The following is a 23,778-nucleotide window of genomic DNA, read 5'->3' as shown; positions in this document are numbered from 1 at the left end:
TAGAGATGTTAATCAGACAGAAAAAGACGATTGTTGTTCAACCTGAACTATTCACGCCAAACGTACAGAAAACAGCGCAACTCAATAACTAGATAGCGACTCGACTTTTACCAAAACGCAATCAACACTCTCTCGGCAACGCCACTCGCAAAACTCTGTCCTCGCTCAACTCGCACTCCGCTTTTTTAATCACACTCTGTTTTTCGAATGACTCATCGTTCCTTTGTCTTTTTCTTAGCCCCACCACGCACGTGCTCCGCAGCCGCTCGTAGTCAAAGTCACGTAGGCCTTTTTTTGCGTAACCTATTCGACCGAAAGACCGACGATACATCGTTGGGCCTGTCGGTGCTTCGACTTTCTCGCGACATTGTTTATAGTTCGCCCGATATCTCTTAGGCCTTTGTTCCATGATACTACATATATATATGTCGGAGATGAAAGGAAAGCCGAAGCCTTTCCTTGGAAATTTTGGGAACATCCTCTAGTACCTTAGCCTAGATTTTATTATAGTTGTAATTGCTTAAGATTTGTAATAAGCGAGATTGGGTTCGAGCTGACAATCGGTCGCTGAACGTAGCCACGGTCACGGGATGGATGTTTTATCTAACGGAGGTCTGGAGTGGTTGTATGTGTTTTCCGAGAAATGTGGTTGTGGCGGCATGCGGCCTCGAGAGCGGGCCTAGCCACGTGTGATGTTGCCTCGGAGGTGCCGATGCAATGGGACATACATTGTATTAGTAATCAAAACTCCAGGCAGAAACTGCCTAGCAACGGCGTTTGGAACTTTCTCGATGCTTCCAACGAGTGTGCCTAGCAACGGCGTTTGGAACCTTCTCGATGCTTCCAAACGGGTATAGAAAACAAAATGCAATCGTACAGGGAGAAAAATCTCCACGAGGCTGGCATTCTTGCGATTGCCTTGGAGAGTGATACATCGAGCATTTTCGACGATCGCATTTGCGTCTAAGTTAGTTTCGCTTAGTAAGGAGTTATCCCGGTGATCGTGGATTCGTTTGAACTCAAACATTGCTAATAGTATTATTTAATTTAATTATTCGTAGATCGTATTATTCATTAGGCTTAGTGTTTGTTAGACTTATTATTAGTTGTACTTATTATTTGTTAAGCTTAGTGATAGACCTGTATATACGTGTAAATAAAATCTCGGCTTTGTGAAACGATGGCTAGTCCACATGAAGAGTCGTCGCGCGCCCAAAATTCGAATCGTGATCCGACATCACAAGTGGGATTAGAACCGTTTAAAGTGCTACAAGGGCAAATGGTCCTTATGCGCGAGTTAATTCAGACGCTAGCGCACAAACCGGGGGAGCAAATACCGAGTACGGAATCTAAGGATGCAACGTTACCACGTTTTGACCCCGAAGGCGCGGGCGCCGATCCATCCGCGTGGTGCTCTCATGCTGATCTGATTTTGAAAGACCACCCGATGCAAGATAGTGCGTTACTCTCCGCTCTAAATCGCGCCCTAAGGGGTTCTGCTGCGCATTGGCTTTCACAAATGGTGCGCGGTGGAAAGCTTACCTGCCCAACGTTTAAGGAACAATTTCTTTCGCGTTTTGGTGGCAGAGAGACAGCCGCTTCGGCGTTAATAAGGATATCCAGAGAACGACCGTCGGAGACTGAATCCCCGGGAGCGTACGGTAGTCGCCTCCGCTCCATGCTGCAGATGAAGTTGCAAGATCTAACGATGCCCGAAGTGATCAATGCCCTCGCCCTTTATATACTGAGTTCACAAGATCGACGCTTTCGGCGACTAACGCTCGCGAATAATATCAGGACGGAGGATCAATTTCATGATGAAATGAGGATTCTCCCTTACAACGATCAGCCGACATTTTCGCCAAGAAATTCACTAACGGAACCTGAAGCTAAACGAAGCAGGCTATCAGTTCCTCGGATTAAGTGCTACCGCTGTGGTGCTCACGGACATAGGAGAACGGAATGTCGCCTGCAAACACAAACGGGGAAGGAGCAGGATATACGAAACCCGAAGGAAAAACGACCAGCCGCATCGTCGAAGGTGACCTGCTTCAAATGCCACGAGGAGGGACATATCGCGCCTAATTGCCCATCATCGCGGAAAAGAAACTACGATTCCATTGACGAACGCCGGATCGACTCTTGTGTAGTGGAAGCTCCGGCTGGTAGATTAAGCCATCTGGGTGAGTCGTATCCATTTTACTTTGATTCTGGGGCCGAGTGTTCGTTAATCAAAGAGTCCCTAGCCTCGAAATTTTCGGGTAAAAGAATAACCGATGTGGTAGTTATGCGGGGGATCTTGTATAATACTTGTATTAATAGTACACTTCAGATTTTGTCCACTGTTTGTATTAACGGTCTTACATTGGAGATAGTTTTTCATGTCCTTGCTGACGATTACTTAAAATACGACATCATGATTGGTCGCGAGATTTTGAGCCAGGGATTCGACGTAAATATCACGCAAAATAGCCTCGTTATTTGTAAAACAAAGGTCGTTAACGCTTCTGGTAAAGTCGCGGAAGATGCGGTCAACATTAACGAGGTTGACACTGATGCGATCGGTAACGATAAAGATCGATTAATCTCTGTTCTCGAAAAATTTAAAGAATCATTCATTACGGGTTTCCCGCGTACTCGCGTCAGTACGGGCCAGTTGGAAATACGGCTAATTGATCCCAACGTCACCGTGCAGAGAAGCCCTTACAGGCTTAGCGAGGAAGAGCGAAGAATAGTACGCGAGAGAATAGACGAATTAATTAAAGCACAAATTGTAAAACCTAGTAATTCGCCGTTCGCGAGCCCTATGATACTCGTGAAGAAGAAGGACGGCTCAGACAGATTGTGTGTAGACTTTCGAGCGCTGAATAAAAATACGGTCGCGGATCGGTATCCCTTACCCCTTATTGCTGACCAAACCGCGAGATTGCAGAGTGCGAGATACTTCATTAGCCTGGACATGGCTAGCGGATTTCACCAGATTCCCATTCACCCTAACTCGACGGAATATACTGCGTTCGTTACCCCCGACGGTCAATACGAATACGTGACGATGCCGTTTGGGTTGAAAAATGCACCAGCCGTTTTCCAGAGAGCCATTTTCAAGGCCTTAGGCGACCTCGCTTATTCGTATGTCGTTGTTTATTTGGACGACGTTCTAATAATCGCCGACTCAATAGATCAAGCTCTAGAAAGGTTGCACACTGTACTAAACACTCTCGTAAACGCCGGATTTTCTTTCAATTTCGCTAAATGTTCTTTTCTGAAGACGTCGGTACTTTATTTGGGATATGTAATTCGTAACGGAGAAGTTCGTCCAAACCCGGGAAAAATACAAGCTTTGAATTCTTTACCTGCACCGTCGACCGTCACACAGCTTAGGCAGTTTATACGTTTGGCCTCTTACTTCCGAAAATTTATTCCTAAATTTTCACAAGTGATGAAACCCTTGTACGCACTCACTTCTAGTAACAAGCGCATAACTTGGACGGACAGGCACGAAAAGATGGGACAACGGATGATTTCCGTTCTGACCGACGCGCCGGTGTTAATGATATTTGATCCCAATCGTCCCATAGAGCTACATACCGACGCTAGTTCGGAGGGGTATGGAGCTATTTTAATGCATAGAGTCGAAAAGGAAAACAGAGTCATCGAATATTATAGTAAAAGGACCAGTCCCGCGGAATCTAGGTATCATTCGTACGAACTGGAGACACTAGCAGTAGTAAGCGCCGTCAAGCATTTCCGACACTACTTACATGGACGGAAATTCTTAGTAGTTACCGACTGTAATTCTTTGAAAGCCTCCAGCAACAAAGTAAACTTAAACGACCGGGTTTATAGGTGGTGGGCTTATTTGCAAACATTAGATTTTGACATCATGTATCGAGAGGGTAAACGAATGGCCCACGTGGATTTCTTTTCGCGAAACCCCGTAGACTTGAATCGCCGTATGATAGACAAGGTCGCAGAGAAAGAGATTAATCTGGCCGAGATCTCCGAAGATTGGCTATTAGCGGAACAACGTCGCGATCCGCAAATCTCCGAAATCGTTAATAAATTACAGAACGAAGAGCTCGCGGAAGATATCGCGAATACCTACGAACTGCGATCCGGTACACTTTACCGTAAAATACAACGAAAGGGCAGAACCCTTTGCTTACCCATTGTTCCGAGAGGTTTTAGATGGTCCGTCATCAACCATGTGCATCAGTCAATTATGCACTTAGGATGGGATAAAACGCTCGAGAAGCTCTATGAGTATTATTGGTTCGAGGGAATGGCGAAGTATGTTCGCAAATTTGTCGAGAACTGCCATGCTTGTAGAGTTTCGAAGGCTAGTTCAGGTAAAATACAGGCTGAACTGCATCCTATACCTAAGACCGGCATACCGTGGCATACGGTGCACATGGACATAACGGGCAAGCTGAGTGGCAAGAATGACTCGAAAGAGTATGTCGTCGTCTTGATCGATGCCTTTACGAAATTCGTGCACTTACATCACACACGCAAATTGGATTCGCTTAGCGTTATCAAGGCACTTAAGTCCGCCGTGTTTTTGTTCGGTAGTCCCTGTCGGATAATAGCAGATCAGGGTAGATGTTTCACGGGCCGGGAATTTCAAGAATTCTGTGCAAGCAAACAAATCAAAGTTCATTTGATGGCGACCAGTGCAAGTAGGGCCAATGGGCAAGTAGAACGTGTTATGAGCACGTTAAAAAATATGTTCACAACGGTAGAAACGACCGGGCGTTCATGGCAAGACGCGATCGGGGAGATGCAATTGGCTTTGAATTGCATTGCAGAGTTATTGATTGGTAGAGCAGCAAGACCGTATGACTTATTACTACCTGATAACATCGAGGAAAAAGAAATAGATATCTCCAGTGTAAGACAACAGGCAATAAAAGAGATGGAAACTAGTGCTAGGTATGACAAAGAGAGATTCGATAAAACCAAAGCTAAAGTAGTTAGGTTTAATCCCGGTGATTTGGTACTACGCCAAAATGAAGAAAGGAACCAGACAAAATTGGATCCAAAATTCAGGGGTCCGTTTGTGATATCGGAGGTCCTGGAAGGAGACCGATATACCTTGAAAACACTGGATGGGAAAAGGACATACAAGTACAGTCATGACAGGTTAAGGAAAATGCCGGATAGTTGCATTCCTGCGGAGTTGGATGTCTGTTGTGATGACGAGAACAGTGACCATGGCGATGTGAGTACCCCGATCCCAGAGGATCGTAGAATTATATGAGCCCAGGTGCGGCCATGGGACGGAGTTCAGTGCGGTCAGGCACTGGGAGTGACGATGTCACGAAGCTGGGAGCCGGTTTAGTACCGACAGCGACGATGTCACGAAGCTGGGAGCCGGTTTAGTACCGACAGCGACAATGCCACGAGGTTGGAGCTGGTTTAGTACCGATAGCGACAATGTCACGAGGTTGGAGCTGGTCTAGTACCGACAGCGACAATGTCACGGATTTGGAGCTGGTCTAGTACCGACAGCGACGATGTCACGAAGCTGGAGCTGGTCTAGTACCGACAGTGACAATGTCACGAGGCTGGAGGCGGTCTAGTGTTGACAGCGATCGTGTTACGAAGTTGGATATGTAACGAACTTTGAGAGTATGTGCGATTCGAAGGATGAGACCCATTTGGGTGTGAAATCGAGAATGGTCCGTCATGTCATTACGACCCGACTGAAAGCACGCAGAATGCAACTGGCACTTTGAATGCTAATCACAATGATACTAATCTTGTTTCCTTTTGTTTTGTTGACGAAGGTACACCCGAGGACGTGTGATAGTCAGGATGGCCGTGTCGGAGATGAAAGGAAAGCCGCAGCCTTTCCTTGGAAATTTTGGGAACATCCTCTAGTACCTTAGCCTAGATTTTATTATAGTTGTAATTGCTTAAGATTTGTAATAAGCGAGATTGGGTTCGAGCTGACAATCGGTCGCTGAACGTAGCCACGGTCACGGGATGGATGTTTTATCTAACGGAGGTCTGGAGTGGTTGTATGTGTTTTCCGAGAAATGTGGTTGTGGCGGCATGCGGCCTCGAGAGCGGGCCTAGCCACGTGTGATGTTGCCTCGGAGGTGCCGATGCAATGGGACATACATTGTATTAGTAATCAAAACTCCAGGTAGAAACTGCCTAGCAACGGCGTTTGGAACTTTCTCGATGCTTCCAACGAGTGTGCCTAGCAACGGCGTTTGGAACCTTCTCGATGCTTCCAAACGGGTATAGAAAACAAAATGCAATCGTACAGGGAGAAAAATCTCCACGAGGCTGGCATTCTTGCGATTGCCTTGGAGAGTGATACATCGAGCATTTTCGACGATCGCATTTGCGTCTAAGTTAGTTTCGCTTAGTAAGGAGTTATCCCGGTGACCGTGGATTCATTTGAACTCAAACATTGCTAATAGTATTATTTAATTTAATTATTCGTAGATCGTATTATTCATTAGGCTTAGTGTTTGTTAGACTTATTATTAGTTGTACTTATTATTTGTTAAGCTTAGTGATAGACCTGTATATACGTGTAAATAAAATCTCGGCTTTGTGAAACGATGGCTAGTCCACATGAAGAGTCGTCGCGCGCCCAAAATTCGAATCGTGATCCGACATATATATATACTGGTGTACTGGTCATCTTTTTTCCACACGTTTTTAGCTTTTTAGCTGTTTGTGTATGGGCGCCTAATCAGCCAATCAGAAATAGCCGGTATTCTATGAATCCTTTTCTTCAATGCTCGAAGAGCTGGATATTTATCCAAAGCTGATGCCCCAAACATATACTCGAAATTTTCAAGGGCCGCTGCAAACACGAAGTCCGCCCATGTCGTCTGAAAAAAGGTTTGTATACATTTATTTTGTACCTCCTCTATTAAACAATTTTTTTAATTTACCTTGAAAAATGTGAAAAATCGAACTCTTAACTAAAGATCACTAGCTTTTTAGGAAGAATTTGGATTTTTATTTTATTGTCAGAATTTAATGGATAATTTTAGAAACTTCAACCTTTGGAGGTATTTGTTAATTAAAAATGACAAAACTGGTATTATGTAAAAAAGAGTAATGTGTATCTTGAATCAATGTCGAATGGAAATTAGACAGTTCTATAAAAATAATCCTTCTCACGATTCCACAAGTTCATAGCTTAATTAAATACAATTCTTCGGCGATATAATTACGAATACATTTACAGGAATTGTGTAATATGATAAATATCTCGTTAAAGAAATTGAAATCGTAAATTCCGCGGATAACCAGCGTTTATCATATAGAGACAGGGATTTGCAAAGAATAAAAGTTGTAGAACGTTGAAAGGCGTTGAGAGAAACGTGATGTTATCCCGTTATTCGTTAACGCAACGCAGTTAAAAAAAATCCCGTAGGAAGATTACGATAATAGATAACCTGAGTCGAGTGTTTGTCGAGGGATCTAAAAGATTCTTTCGAGTTGAGCGTCTGAGATTGCAGAGAAGAAAATTTGGAAGCCATCGAATTCGTGATGTCGATAGAAATCTTCAGTTGGAATCGTTGTATCATAACGTAGTCTGCTTATTGTCGATAAGAATTTACTAAACTAAAAGTTTCTATCCTCTAAATTCTATCTACGATTCTATAATCTAAAAACTGACTTTTGCAAACAAACTGTAACATTCGCTTAACGGAAAGACATACGTATCTTGTTTGTACTCGTCTTTTCACAATGAATTCTTGAACGTCTGTCTCTGTGGTGAGACAAATGCAAAGTCATCTCATCAGTTACTCACCTTGCTTCAAATCTCCAAGAGTATCGACGAGCACGTCGCATATCATCGCATCCCATTCGTTCTTTCCCATTAGATCGTACTTCCTCGCCAAGTATCGCGCCACAGCGTTACTCTGCGCTACCGGTTTCCCGTCTATCTCCAGCACAGGCAGCTTTTTATAAGGCATTGCTAAGAACAAACATGGCTCATATGAACACTGTGTAGAGGGAAACGATCGATAGGAAATCACAACACAGCTTCCGAGGCCGTTGCGTTCTTGTGAATAGATGAATCGAAATCATTTCGGTTTTAATCAACATGGCCTAGTAAAGAAATACAGAAATGTCTTCTTTCTCCTTTTTTTCTTTTCTTACGATTACGATGGACAGGGTATCGCGTGGTTTTGACTGTTGGGAAGAACCTAAAGTTTTTAAAATCAAGGATAAAAGATAATACCAGACACGGAAAAAATATTAGAAAATGTACACGGTTCTTGTAATGAAAATTGAAATGCAAGGAATATAAATCGAATGTCTATTGCGAACGTAATTTTGTGTTTTACACCGACAGGATTGATTTACAGACTTACGTTGATTTTTTGTTTCTCTATTTGCAAGCGACATATAAGGTTATATCGAAGACTATGCTGCGTAAAACTTTTATTATACCATTTACGATAGAAATGTCGCAACAGAAGATCGAATTTCATGTCTGCTTTGTTCTTTCGACTTTTTAGCTATGTTCTTGTTCATTTCCGAACTGATTTCAATTTTTTATTCTTTTTTTCCGACAAGTCCTAAAAAGTTTTTAAATTAACGAGAAACGTAGAAGTATTTTTGTATTCCTATTTTAAGTCACCTATTTACGGTTTTCTCAAAATATTCGAAATGCTTCGATTCATTGAAAACAATAAAGATTGCAACACAAAAATTCGAGAATCGTAAGTGAATTAAGTTGGTATTCGATAAACACGATATTACGGAAGCAAAACTTAATGAAAAGTTCGACTTTATTCCGTATGAAATTTTACTTTAAGTAAGTTTAACCTGCACGTGAAACGAAAGTTTTATATACAGAAAAGTTTGAGTAAATGGTAGATACCTGAGAGTTGAACGATGAAAGTAAAAATCGATTCTTCACGCTTACAATCCTTGTATTCAGGCCAGAGTTCTTCGGGGATCCTCTCGTCGGTATACTCGATGCCAGTATATGCAAATATGTACCGTATATGTTCGGCACGACCACGGGCATTGAAGTAGATTAGTTTGTAGGTAGGTTCGTCGCTCATTTTCCTTGCTCTGTCAACTTATCGAGAAAAATGTTACAATTAACTCGTGTAATTAACAGACTGTGTGCGTGTTTGTGTGTAGAGAGAACAATTTATTTATAGATGGAATAATTCGTATAATACGCAAAATAAATCATTTAGAAGGCTGGAATATGTGTTTTTGAAACAATTAATTATGTCGAAAAATATTTCAAACGAGATATAATTATGAAAAAAATAATAATTAAATGTATGTAAATGTATGTAATAATAGTTAAATGTATGTAAATGTAATAATTAAATGTAATTAGTTGTGAAGAAAATAATAAGAAAAAAGAAATAAATGTAAAAAAAGAATTAAATGTAATTAGTTTCTTTATACGCACGCGATATTATTGGCGATATATGAAGGTCAACTTTATTTTTTTAAATAGATATATTTATACGTATATTTATAGATATAAATACATATATTATATAGATATAATAGTATGTCGGAGATGAAAGGACACCGGAACCTTCGGATAGCCCCGCAACATTGCAATCTAAAGTCTACTATAACTGTAACTAAACTATTGTAGTTATTCAATCCGATTGTAATTGTTCGAGAGTTGTGATAATGAGCTTGGGCTCGGGGCGACAGTCAGTCGCCGAACGTAGCCGCGGTCACGGGATGAACGCTTTGTCTAACAAAGGTATAGAGTAATTCTATAGCTCTCCTTAAAAGAGATATTCGTGGCGACAGTAAACATTCCAACGGTTTCTGTCCCGTGGCTCGCCACACGCAGACCCTATTCTTCGAGTAAGATGATTGCCAGATGTCGATGCGTCTCCGCAGTACATGTTCGGCTAGCCCGAGGGCCCGTTATAAATCTTAAGGTTTAGTTAACTAAAGTCCTTCAAACAGACAAACAGTCTTTGTCCCAACTACGGGAAGATAGGGGAGACATATTTTTCAACGAGCGGCGTCTCCCACTAGCAACTTTCCCTCGAGGGCGGCTAGCATCTTTTTCTAACCACCGATATGGAGATTGACCAATTAGCAGCAACGTCAATTTCCCTTACTTCCTAAACGAAGGCTTTCCTCGACGAATCCGATGATCTCGTGTCCTTAGACACACCCCATTATAGTTTTCCTCTGTGGAATCATCGGGACGGGACGCGCATTCTTTGACGCGCTCCCGTCGACTAAAGAGTAACGTCTTTACGCTCAGCAATTATTTTTACGAGTCAGACTTAGATTCAGCGAGAACGCCCATCTGTCATCCCGTTGACCGCGGATTCGTTATTGAACCTGAGATCACTGTCACTAGTGTCGCGGACGTCTCACCGCCGTGATAGATTGTCAAACCTGTGTTATTCATACCTGTGTCAATAAATCGTATCTTCGCTACACCGCAACGATGGCTACCTTCAATGAAGACTCCTCAAACACCGACAACCCTATCCCCACTGCTTTTCCGACAAGTATATATAATATATATAATAATATATATGTCGAGTCTGAATCTCCGAGTCCGAGCTCGAGGCGCCCTCCCGGGGAGGGCTCGCGGGAGATAGCGGTTCTGCGTTGAAGTTCTCCATCGTCCGGTCGCGCGTGGGGTACCTTTATTGTCGATAGTTACACTAGTGACGAGGGCCTCAGGCTTGATAACGTATCCGTGACCAACGGGAGGACAGGTTCCCTTGCTCTAACTCACACGTGCACCACTCCCTGCTCGTAAGGCACTCGACTTCCTTCACCGATCAGCTCTCTAGCAAGACTGCTCGTCATCCCAACGACGCCACCGAAACAAGACTCCGGTCGAGTGTCTCAGTACACACGATCCTCCGATCGACGTACGATTGCTATCGGTTTGGATACTTGCGATTGTTTCGTTATGGCTATATTAGGCTCTAGGTTGCAAGGTTAGGGTGTTGTCCTGAAGTTCCACAGGGGCCCCGGCGTCCTTTCGTCTCCGACTCGGCCATCCTGACACTTACACGTCCTCGTGTGTGGCCTGCTGGCTTAGTCTACCCGTCGGGGCTTCCACCACGCAGGCATCGACCCGGCGCTCGTCCTCGGGGCAATGTTTTTCTTCTCGCCGCGATGGACAGCGAGACGCGATGTGTCCCGGCATGTGGCAGTGAAAGCACAACGCTTTTGGTGGTGCAGCCGGTCGGCTTTCCTCCGGGCGTCGGGGGTCCTCTTTCGGTTACCACTTCGCCCTCTTGCGGCATTCGAATGTCGGATGTCCGTAAATACCGCAGTGGCCACACCTGGTCCAGGGGGCGGGTGACCTGCCTCGTTTGTTTCCGGAGCTCGCTAATGACCTCCACGGCGGGGGCGTTGGCCACTCCGTGTATAGGAAGGGCTTCATTTCTCTTTGGAATTGTTTCACCGACGTGATGTCACTCGTGAGCGCTAGTCGTTTAAAACGTTCATCGCGCGAGCCCAGCAGATGGAGGGCGGTGGCGGCGAGTACCTCTTCCCTGGTTGAATTTCGCCACTTCGACCCCAGGAGGGTGATGATACGATTTCCGTACGCTCCTGGTGTTTCGCCGTCCCGCGGTAGTTCCTCGGCTACCTTGATTAGCGACGCGGCTGCTACTTCTTGGCCACCGAAGTGCGCGGCGAATTGTTCCTTAAAATCTGGCCAGGTGAGCTCGTCGCCGTTCATTATCTGCGTAAGCCAATACGCTGCCGGACCCTCTAGGGCACGGTTTAGGGCAGAATACAGTGCGCTGTTTTTCAGGCGGTGGTCCCTCATGAGCAGGCCGACGGCTGTGCACAGGCGGCTGGATCTGCGTCCGCGGCTTCGGGGTTGAAGCGCGGTAGCGATACCCAGGTTGCCCGGTGTCCTTTCTTCTTCCTCTTCTTCTTGCCTAGCGACCGCTTTAGTGCGCGCACGATACTCTTACGATCCCGTGTCGACAACGTGTGTTCGGATGCCACTTCTGATGTCGAGTCTGAATCCGAATCCGAGCTCGAGTCACATTCCGAGTCCGAGCTCGAGGCACCCTCCCGGGCAGGGCTCGCGGGAGATTGCGATTCCGTGTTGGAGTTCTCCATCGTCCGGTCGCGGGTGGGGTACCTTTATTGTCGATAGTGACACTAGTGACGAGGGCCTCAGGCTTGATAACGAATCCGCGGCCAACGGGAGGACTATCATATAAAAAGCAACAGGATACACGAAATAATATAATTCTGACTAGGACAACATAAACGTAAGAAGTGTTGATATTGAAAAAAATATTTAATTTTGTATATAAATATTTTCATATTTAAAAAAGTTTCCGGAAGCAGGAAGATTTACAAGCAAATAATATCATAAACCGAATGTTTCATGATCCTTTTCTAATTAGAGTGTGTGACAGTTTGTGTGACAGAGTGTGAGAACGTTTCTTAAAAATATGACTTATTGCAATTACTTAATCGCAATTATAAACGATTAAGACCTTCTCACAACGAGGCAATCTATCCAAAGTATAAAACTCGTTATACTTGATGAGAAAACAAATCTCTACTTAGGTTTCATTTCGTTTCATCGCGTTCATAAAAAGTGAATTTGTATGAACACATCGTGCAATTTAGTAATTAGGACCGTTGATCTCGCTGCAACATGGATGGATAGAAAAAAGCCATTTAAAATGATACAACGTCGGGAAGACAATTATGAAGATTATAAATGGAACACAAGATAAAATTGTTTAAGATTAATTCTTCTTTTTTTTTTTTTAATCGCGAGTGTTTGCAAACGAAGTTTCAATCTGTTTACAATGATAGCAATGAGAGGAGGATGTCTATGAAAGTTATAAATGCGATATTGAATAACATTTCTGCGAGTGGGTTTGTTTTTCGTTACAAATGTTTTTTAAACGAATCTGCAATCTGTTGGAAAGAACGGAACAGTAACGGGACGACTGGTAGGGAAATAAAAAAGATCGCGTTTTATTTGAACAGACAAATCTTTGGAATCGATTCGAAAGTCTATTTGAAATGGTACGAGCTCGAAAAGAACGGTGAATACTATAGAAGAAGGATTAATTAAAATTCTTATTAATCTGTACGCTTTGTATATTAAATACCTTGATCGATGCCAATATAACAAATTATTATACAAAACAGTGAAGTATCCACGTCTGACATTAATATTGAGTATTACCATTACTGTAATTTAATTTTTAACCGATCCTGAAAATTCCTTAGAACGTAAAAAGTATAAAATGTTACTGTGCATTTCAAGATTAAATGCACTGTAATTTAGAAACAGTTATGAAGCGGAAACAAATAATTTATTCAGAATAAGATTTCTACGTAATCATGTTAAAAAAAAAACCGTACTTATAACGCGTTTAAACTCCAAATATGTAAAGACAATAAGGGAAAAAAATTAAACGAAGAATCGTATTTTTTGTAAATTCACGCAAGATTTTATCCAAAAAAAAATTGGTCTGTACCAATATTTTTATTTGTCGTTACAATTTACGAGATTCTTAAAAAATTGGCCACGAATGGACCAGAGATAAGAATTTATCAGACTTGCTCTCGTAAATTTCATGACGTTGCATCGGATATTCTTGAAAATCTTTGGACAATGGCCTCGATATTTCGCAGCTTCTATCCTCGAAGCGGAAGAACTCGGCGTTAAAAGCGACAGAACTGGAGAAACCCGGTGACCGCGAGCCTTTCACGCTCTCGACAGATTTCTCATCCCTCGTAATCCTCCCGGTGTTACCCAATTTCCACCCTCGTATTGCGATTTGTTGCTTCCAACGAGGCGACACCTTGTCTTGTGATTTCCTTTTTCGTCGCGTGAAACACGACCGAACACTTGTTCAAACACACAATTCATATTTATCTAACTCGACAAAACGCCGTGTCATTGAAACAATAGCATTCTTTGGCTTTTATGTAAATTCCAATAAATTATGATAATGTTCGTGGAGACATTATTGCTACCTATTTTATCTGTCGTGATCCAAATTGATTTGTGGCTACGTATGTATATATATATATTTGTATTTTCTTTTGTTCTTTCTTTTTAATTTATGTGATCTGAGAATTACATTTCTGAGAGTTCGGTGAAATTCGATGCTTTATTTTTATCAGTAGAATCTTCCTTGTCATTGTCAGAGCGCAGACGTTTACGCGTTTACGGAAAGTTTAAGGATACAAAAATACAGAAAAATGTAGAAAATATGCAAGAATATGTAAAATATCGAAAGTACAGTACTTCTAATAATACTTAGTAGCATGCTTACAAACAAATTTCTTTTGTATTTCTTGAAATTGCGTAAAGATTCGCGGTAATTATCGGATTTTTGTCCTCTTTTATCTGCTTTTTTTATTCGCAACTTATATGAGATATGAATTAATATTCAACGACGTGCGCTCTGTGCCACGAAATGAATTATCTCGCGTTAAGACTGCGGCAATTCTTACGTTTGATATTTCATTTAACGAACAGCCGCGCGTTCCTGAGTTTAAAAACCGCCACTCTGAACTTACGCTGAGAATAATATCAGGAAAAGCGAACGAGAGATGATTAGAAAGAAAATGCGAGGAGCAGTGAGGGGGATATTACTAGACTGCGCTTTTCTGTGCAAGTATAACAGGATGTTTGGGAGTGTAAAATTTTAACGAATGCGTATAATATGAAAAAATATATGAAATATCCAAGGTATAGTTTTATTAAACTTACTTTTTATAATGCTTCGTAGGTAAAACAATTTTCTATCCAGATTCCACTTTCTCAATTATATTTTCAAAAATGCTCGATAAGGAGTACAATTTTCTACCCAGGTTGTACCTTTCTAATTATATCTTCCAAAATTCTTGATAGGTGAAACAATATTCCACCGACGATTTACTTTTTTAATTGTATCCCCCAAAAATATGGACCTGCTTAACGTTTAGATATTATTATTTTTTTCGTTGTTACTTGATACGGCTAGCAATTAAATAGTGAGAATAAGAAGAATTGGAAGTGCCATTTTCGAAAAAGAATTTTGGTTTTAAATTGGAAATTAAATTTGGTTTGGACATATATGACACAATTTGTATGGACAATGAAGAGTACGAATCTACGAATTTCGAGGTAAAAGTATTGATATATGTATCGATATTTCTGGTCGTTACAATATCTCTAATCAATACAAAGTTCTAACTGAATGTTAGAATATTAAACGTTAAAACGTTTAAAACGTTAAAATGTGTATCGAATCGTTGTAATTCCAAAGATGTCAATTGATGTAATGTAATAATAAAGTATAAAGTATAATAAAGTATAAAGTATAATAAAGTATAAAGTATAATTTCGTCTGTGGTATAATCTTTCTATTCCATTTTGTTACGTCGCACCGCGAGCAATATGGCAACCAGATGTCACCGGATACTCGCAGCGTATCCTCCATAGTTTCAAGTACCTTCCATATGTGGCGGATCGGTATCAACAGGACGCCGACAGGTCGAGGCATCAACGCGGCGCAACACCTCCCGGGCGATCCGCGGGTACCAACCGCCAACACTAGAGGGCTACGACGACAACGTGTCTGTCTGTCTCACTCGCTAGCGGTCGAATATACGAGCGATTGATATAAATACCGCACCTAGCGAGACTCCCTCTACGTCTAAGGCAGGGACTACCGGGCATAGCCTTACTGACGAGTCCACCGGTAGTCCCGGGACGAAACGCACAACTCACTCTCTTTTCATCCGCCTCACATAAATCTCATAGATTTCCTAGAAAAGGTCCTTCAAACCAAACAAACGTCTGTTTCCGAAGAATTTCTAAAGACTATTGTCTACTCCGACTGGACAAGGGAAAGTTAGTTTTTCTCACGTATGCTGCAACTTTCCTCCCACTAACCACTTTCTCTCGAGGGCGGTTAAGACCCTTCGTTAACCAATTAACAACGAAGCCACTTCCTTCACTCTCCTAACTAAAATCGTCACCAACAAATCCGATGGTCCCGTGCGCTAGACACACCCATCCTTAGCTTTCCTCCGAGACAGCATCGTCTCCCAAGACAGTTCTGATTTCACATCCTTCGAACAGTCAATATCCTTCCACCGGGTAGGACACACCCACAGATCAGTCACTCATTCATCTCGTACATATTCTCAACGCGAGAATTGATTGTAATTTCAACAAATAAATAAAAAAAAAATCTCTTACATACGCACCAGCGTAACTGCCTTCGTTATAAGCTGTTGGAATAAACGGTGAAATATAACTTACTATACTGTGTCATATTCATTTAACCACCTCTTATCTTAACCGAAACAGGGGAACGACTACTTCGCCGCGTCGATTCACCGAATCGTAGCGAGAATTTACGCCTCTCGCTACTGCGACTGCGTCTCTCCGCGAACGGTCGTAACACATTGATCGACAGAAGTACTAAACTCTAATAACATAAATTTATATAATTTCTATTTCCCAGCCACCAGTTTTATAGATTTTTCTATCTTCTGTACTACTTTTATCCCTTTTATTTTTTCTTACATGAGATTATTGTAAATTTAATATCATTTGTTCGCAATATTTGTTATTTATCTTTCATTGAATTTGAAATTGCGCGCTTCAATGTTGTGTGTTGTTCGACGTTTTATCGAACGATGTTTATCGAACTAGTTTATGAATACATACATAATCATTAAAGAATCTATAAACCTTACTAGTTTGTTTTTACTAAGTTTTGTTACAGAAAACATGTTCTCATAAATTTTCAACTTTAATTTATGGAAATTTATTAACCTTAAACTATAAAATCATTCAATGAGTCTTTCCGGATGTTTTTATGTAGTCATAATTTCACATATCAGCACAGCTCCACCAATAGGATAAGAGTTACGTGGAAGCAACAGGGGGGAAGAAGAACATATAGAGATCTAAAGGTTATTTTTGTCTCATTCAAGTTTCTGTTAACCGGCTTGGAAATTTCCTGTGCTTGTTTCGACTTTGAAGTCTTAAAAAAAAAAATGTAAGTAAATAATATATATATAGTATATATATCCTGAGTCAAAGTTTCTCTTTATAAATAATAAACCGTTTAAAAACTATATTTTGTATGTTCTTTCCTTATTCATAATTAAATAATAAATATGAAATACTTCTACAGAAAGCCGACATCCTTCAATTAACCGAACAGCAGATGATTTAAAAATTAGTAGTTGAAAGAAATAAATGTTATTACATGTTCATAATTGATCGATAAATTTAAATATACAATTAGAAAATGTTTCTTCTTTATTGATAGCTAAATAATACAGATAAGATACAAGATACTTGTACGAAAAGTCGGCGCGTCGTTCAATTAACGGAACAGCAGAGGATTTGAAAATTAGTAGTTGAAAGAAATAAATGTTATCATATGTTCATAATTGATCGATAAATTTAAGTATGCAATTAGAAAATGTTTCTTATGTTTGGAAGAATATATAATCACTGCTGAATGTTTTGTAGTTACGAAAGTTGTATACAAACATACATTGTACATACGACTAGTAATGGTACTAAATTACTGTTAGAGGGTCTTGGGTGTATAGAACCATATGGTTAAATTAATACTAGAGATAACGAATCGCGCGAATGTAATTAATATTTTGAAATGCGTTGTTTGCATTAATTGATAGTTTTCTTATAAACTTTTTTATAAACAATTTCATTGCTATAGAAAAAAGATAAATGCCGGTAATATGTCTATCCTACTTAAATAGAAAGTGCAATATTTTGTTATAATATTTGGCGCAAGTTTATACATTATTACATCCAAAAATAATATTCTTTTTATATCTAAGCTATATTAAAATATAAAGATACAAATAGCTATGCGAGTAGTTAGTAGTTGATGCTTTTTACTTAAATTGTCTTATACTTCATAATTTGTAATAATATAATTCTTGTCATCAATGATTCTTTGTTTTTACTTTGTATATATTATACTTCCAGGAAGATGCCGCTCTATAAATTGACTTACTTCCCAGTTACGGCATTGGCAGAACCAATCCGTTCTTCTTCAGCTATGCTAGTATTCCATTTGAAGATGAACGTATCAAAAAGGACGTCTGGCCAGAAATAAAGCCCTGTAAGCTTAAAATTTAAAGAAGTTCTGTTTCTTAAATCTCATCTTTCCTAATTTAACTAAAGTAGCTAAATAAAGTAGAACACAATTATGCAGAGTATAACAGAGATTATTGTTTACTCTCCATTGCTCTATAAGATATGTGGGAGAACAATAGGTATTGTTAAGGAGACAATGCCCTTTGTTTGCTGATAAATTATCAATAAATTAAATTATATCTTTCCAAAACAGATAACAGGAAGCTAGATATTTAAGAAGCATCATAATCTGTTTGTTCGATAGAATCTTTGATTCTATTAGTTGTATGTTTTTAGTGACTCCTTATGGCCTGCTTCCTATGCTCGTAGCTGATAGAAGGAAGGTTGCTCAGTCTACAGCTATTTGCCGTTACTTAGCCAAACAATATGACTTAACTGGAAAGACTGACTGGGCAAATCTTCATATTGATGCCACTGTTGATACTATTCATGATATTCGTCATAGTGAGTATCCAGTGCTGTTTTGCATAAATCTTATGAGAATCTTGATAACAGATAGTACATATCTGTTCAGGTATTTATTAGTTGAAATCCGATTTAATATTTGATTTAATCGAACGATACACGTATGTCAACAATACAAGACAAAGGATTAAAAAGGATTGTAATTCTATCTTCAGTATCATTTAAATTTCGCACAACACTGTATTCAAATTAGTATAACATTAGCGAATAGTATTTAACTGAAAACAAATTTTCAGAAATTGCCGCCTTCCACTATGAGGAGGACGAGAAGGTCAAAGCTGCAAAACGCAAGGCTGCTGAAGAGACGCTGCCGTTCATTTTAGAACGTTTGGACCAGCAAGTGAAGGAAAATGACGGCTACTTCTACGATGGTACTCTCTCTTGGGCTGATTTAACATTCGTTGCTCTGCTCGATTATTTGAACTTTATGTACAAGTCTGATCTGATCGAGAATTACGAGAATCTGAAGCTGCTGGAGAAAAAGGTCCTCCTTCTGCCCAAGATCAAAAACTGGATTGAGAGACGCCCAGTTAGCGAATTCTAAACTTCACGATTGCTTATGGTTTTATAAGCGTTTAAAGATTGCGGTCTTAGTGTGTTGAGAGAATGAAGAACGAATCGTGTTGATGGAAGTTTGTATGGAATATACTGATTGCTTTTAACATTCATTAGTTCCAGTTATTACCGATATTTTTGTCATTTAGTTAGGGTTTTCCCTTTAGATTACGTTGTGATAGAGAACTATTATTTGTGTATTCCTACAGAAACATACGAACTATATAAACTGTTGACACGATGTTGTGCTTTTGTATTATAGAGATAATAATAAAACCATCAAACAATCATTAATTATGTTTTTTATTATATTCATTAAGAATTGAAGATTACCTCCTTGGTGATCTTGATAATATCGTATTTTACAAATGTTGAACAAAAAAAAATGTATGATTATTTTATTCAATACGTTATGAGGGTTGCTTTAAAAAAAATACGAGTTACATATTTCTTTGAAAAAAGTATGATTTTTGTCGATACAATAATGTTCTTCTGTTATCGCTTTAAAGTTGAGTACTTCGTTGATTACACGAGAGAACTCGCCTACAGCAAATAAGATACGACCGTGTGTAAAGTAATTAATCTGTTTGCTCGTTGCTAGCTACACATAAGGCTTGCGTAAAAAAAGATATGCATTTCAGTTCAGGCGGAGAATTATGTAGGAAGTCATTTTGTCGATCAATAACTTAGTTAATAAAAGATCAAATTTTCATGTACATAAATGTAAGTAACGTTCAAGTATTAATCATTACATACAATTTTTGTATAATTCGATATCTTGGTCACTTACATCTTACAAATGATATATAGATAATATTTATGACATACATTGGAGCTATCTTTTAGTTAACGCCATTTTTTCTTGTTTTCTCTGTACTTTTACTATTCTTCCAAAAATATCAAAGGATCGATGACTTCAAATTAAACTAGAATTGCTTCGGTATATTGTCAATCAATGGCTATTTGTATTCACATCTATATCAAAGGAAAACCGATTGCAAAATTAATTACCCTTGCAACTCCGCAATCTGAAACTATGTGTGATCGACCTTGAAGATGACAAATCTCAATGTTTGAAGTAGTACAAAAGGATGATAATTTAATTTCGCTTTATCAAACTGTACAAAATTTGTATACACATACAGAAAAAAAACGGAGTTCAAACATTAATCAACATGAATTATCGGTTATTATTGCTGAGTAATTATTAGGATTAGAGCTTTGGAGTATCGATCGTATCGAGTTTTAACTATCGGTTTCCGCAATTTATTGTTTTTCTAAATTATGTCTGAATGGTATCAGTTTTTGAATATTTTATAGTTTACACTCCAACATACTGACGTAAGCTATCGAAAATAATTGTAAATTATGCAATATCATTTTTTTTATATTTCATAATCTAAATTTCAATCTATTTTTTGTATTTAACATCCCTTTTTTTATTGTTCGTGTTCCGTCTTGTACGTTCTTCAAAAAATCTTAATTTTTTTTTAGATAAAATCTTGCGTGAATTTACAAAAAATACGATTCTTCGTTTAATTTTTTTCCCTTATTGTCTTTACATATTTGGAGTTTAAACGCGTTATAAGTACGGTTTTTTTTTTAACATGATTACGTAGAAATATTATTCTGAATAAATTATTTGTTTCCGCTTCATAACTGTTTCTAAATTACAGTGCATTTAATCTTGAAATGCACAGTAACATTTTATACTTTTTACGTTCTAAGGAATTTTCAGGATCGGTTAAAAATTAAATTACAGTAATGGTAATACTCAATATTAATGTCAGACGTGGATACTTCACTGTTTTGTATAATAATTTGTTATCTTGGCATCGATCAAGGTATTTAATATACAAAGCGTACAGATTAATAAGAATTTTAATTAATCCTTCTTCTATAGTATTCACCGTTCTTTTCGAGCTCGTACCATTTCAAATAGACTTTCGAATAGATTTCAAAGATTTGTCTGTTCAAATAAAAGGCGATCTTTTTTATTTCCCTATCAGTCGTCCCGTTACTGTTCCGTTGTTTCCAACAGATTGCAGATTCGTTTAAAAAACATTTGTAACGAAAAACAAACCCACTCGCAGAAATGTTATTCAATATCGCATTTATAACTTTCATAGACATCCTCCTCTCATTGCTATCATTGTAAACAGATTGAAACTTCGTTTGCAAACACTCGCGATTAAAAAAAAAAAAAAAAGAAGAATTAATCTTAAACAATTTTATCTTGTGTTCCATTTATAATTTTCATAATTGTCTTCCCGACGTTGTATCATTTTAAATGGCTTTTTTCTATCCATCTATGTTGCAGCGAGATCAACGGTCCTAATTACTAAATTGCACGATGTGTTCATACAAATTCACTTTTTATGAACGCGATGAAACGAAATGAAACCTAAGTAGAGATTTGTTTTCTCATCAAGTATAACGAGTTTTATACTTTGGATAGATTGCCTCGTTGTGAGAAGGTCTTAATCGTTTATAATTGCGATTAAGTAATTGCAATAAGTCATATTTTTAAGAAACGTTCTCACATGCTGTCACACACTCTAATTAGAAAAGGATCATGAAACATTCGGTTTATGATATTATTTGTTTGCAAATCTTCCTGCTTCCGCAAACTTTTTTAAATATGAAAATATTTATATAGAAAATTAAATATTTTTTTCAATATCAACACTTCTTGCGTTTATGTTGTCCTAGTCAGAATTATATTATTTCGTGTATCCTGTTGCTTTTTATATGATAGTCCTCCCGTTGGCCGCGGATTCGTTATCAAGCCTGAGGCCCTCGTCACTAGTGTCACTATCGACAATAAAGGTACCCCACCCGCGACCGGACGATGGAGAACTTCAACGCAGAACCGCTACCTCCCGCGAGCCCTCCCCGGGAGGGCGCCTCGAGCTCGGACTCGGAGATTCAGACTCGACATATATATTATTATATATATTATATATACTATTATATCTATATAATATATGTATTTATATCTATAAATATACGTATAAATATATCTATTTAAAAAAATAAAGTTGACCTTCATATATCGCCAATAATATCGCGTGCGTATAAAGAAACTAATTACATTTAATTCTTTTTTTACATTTATTTATTTTTTATTATTAATTTTTTAACAACTAATTACATTTAATTATTACATTTACATACATTTAACTATTATTACATACTTTTACATACATTTAATTATTATTTTTTTCATAATTATATCTCGTTTGAAATATTCTTCGACATAATTAATTGCTTCAAAAACACATATTCCAGCCTTCTAAATGATTTATTTTGCGTATTATACGAATTATTCCATCTATAAATAAATTGTTCTCTATACACACAAACACGCACACAGTCTGTTCATTACACGAGTTAATTGTATCATTTTTCTCGATAAGTTGACAGAGCAAGGAAAATGAGCGACGAACCTACCTACAAACTAATCTACTTCAATGCCCGTGGTCGTGCCGAACATATACGGTACATATTTGCATATACTGGCATCGAGTATACCGACGAGAGGATCCCCGAAGAACTCTGGCCTGAATACAAGGATTGTAAGCGTGAAGAATCGATTTTTACTTTCATCGTTCAACTCTCAGGTATCTACCATTTACTCAAACTTTTCTGTATATAAAACTTTCGTTTCACGTGCAGGCTAAACTTACTTAAAGTAAAATTTCATACGGAATAAAGTCGAACTTTTCATTAAGTTTTGCTTCCGTAATATCGTGTTTATCGAATACCAACTTAATTCACTTACGATTCTCGAATTTTTGTGTTGCAATCTTTATTGTTTTCAATGAATCGAAGCATTTCGAATATTTTGAGAAAACCGTAAATAGGTGACTTAAAATAGGAATACAAAAATACTTCTACGTTTCTCGTTAATTTAAAAACTTTTTAGGACTTGTCGGAAAAAAAGGATAAAAAATTGAAATCAGTTCGGAAATGAACAAGAACATAGCTAAAAAGTCGAAAGAACAAAGCAGACATAAAATTCGATCTTCTGTTGCGACATTTCTATCGTAAATGGTATAATAAAAGTTTTACGCAGCATAGTCTTCGATATAATCTTATATGTCGCTTGCAAATAGAGAAACAAAAAATCAACGTAAGTCTGTAAATCAATCCTGTCGGTGTAAAACACAAAATTACGTTCGCAATAGACATTCGATTTATATTCCTTGCATTTCAATTTTCATTACAAGAACCGTGTACATTTTCTAATATTTTTTCCGTGTCTGGTATTATCTTTTATCCTTGATTTTAAAAACTTTAGGTTCTTCCCAACAGTCAAAACCACGCGATACCCTGTCCATCGTAATCGTAAGAAAAGAAAAAAAGGAGAAAGACCTCTCGTCAGGATTTCACCAGATACCTATGGAGCAAAATTCCAAAAAATATACTGCATTCTCAACCCCACAAGGTCACTTCCACTATAATCGCATGCTCTTCGGCCTTAAAAACGCACCGGCGACGTTTCAACGTATGATGGATACCGCGCTACGGGGGTTAATAGGAAATAACTGTTTCGTATACCTGGATGACATTATAATATTCGGGAGCACCATCCAAGAACATAACCGAAATCTAGC

The 23,778-nt window shown here is 38.8% G+C and overlaps 1 protein-coding gene, 1 long non-coding RNA gene and 1 pseudogene across 3 annotated transcripts; 1 reads left to right on the top strand and 2 right to left on the bottom strand.

Annotated features, from left to right (window-relative positions):
- Positions 1-6,683: 6,683 nt before the first annotated feature.
- LOC117215031 lies at positions 6,684-7,829 on the bottom strand. Its single transcript, XR_004489009.1, has 2 exons — positions 7,787-7,829; positions 6,684-6,854 (listed from the first exon to the last, which is right to left on the bottom strand). It is a non-coding gene; the product is annotated as an uncharacterized LOC117215031 (long non-coding RNA).
- Positions 7,830-10,639: 2,810 nt separating this feature from the next.
- LOC117215030 lies at positions 10,640-12,150 on the bottom strand. Of its 2 annotated transcripts, none has more exons than XM_033461412.1 (2): positions 11,994-12,150; positions 10,640-11,789 (listed from the first exon to the last, which is right to left on the bottom strand). In XM_033461412.1, the coding sequence occupies exon 2, from the start codon at positions 11,780-11,782 to the stop codon at positions 11,228-11,230; it is 555 nt and encodes a 184-aa protein (XP_033317303.1). In that variant the 5' UTR covers positions 11,783-11,789; positions 11,994-12,150; the 3' UTR covers positions 10,640-11,227. The 2 variants fall into 2 exon arrangements, with proteins under 2 accessions (XP_033317303.1, XP_033317302.1); XM_033461411.1 differs by having other exon boundaries at positions 10,640-11,793; positions 11,998-12,150.
- Positions 12,151-17,972: 5,822 nt separating this feature from the next.
- Positions 17,973-19,283, top strand: LOC117215027 (annotated as a pseudogene).
- The last annotated feature ends 4,495 nt before the right edge of the window (positions 19,284-23,778 follow it).

Source organism: Bombus bifarius, unplaced genomic scaffold (genome assembly GCF_011952205.1).
Source record: "Bombus bifarius isolate JDL3187 unplaced genomic scaffold, Bbif_JDL3187 scf7180000009337, whole genome shotgun sequence".
NCBI lineage: Eukaryota > Metazoa > Arthropoda > Insecta > Hymenoptera > Apidae > Bombus > Bombus bifarius.
Note: the sequence above shows the minus strand (reverse complement) of the source record. Positions and strands in the feature narration are given on the sequence as shown.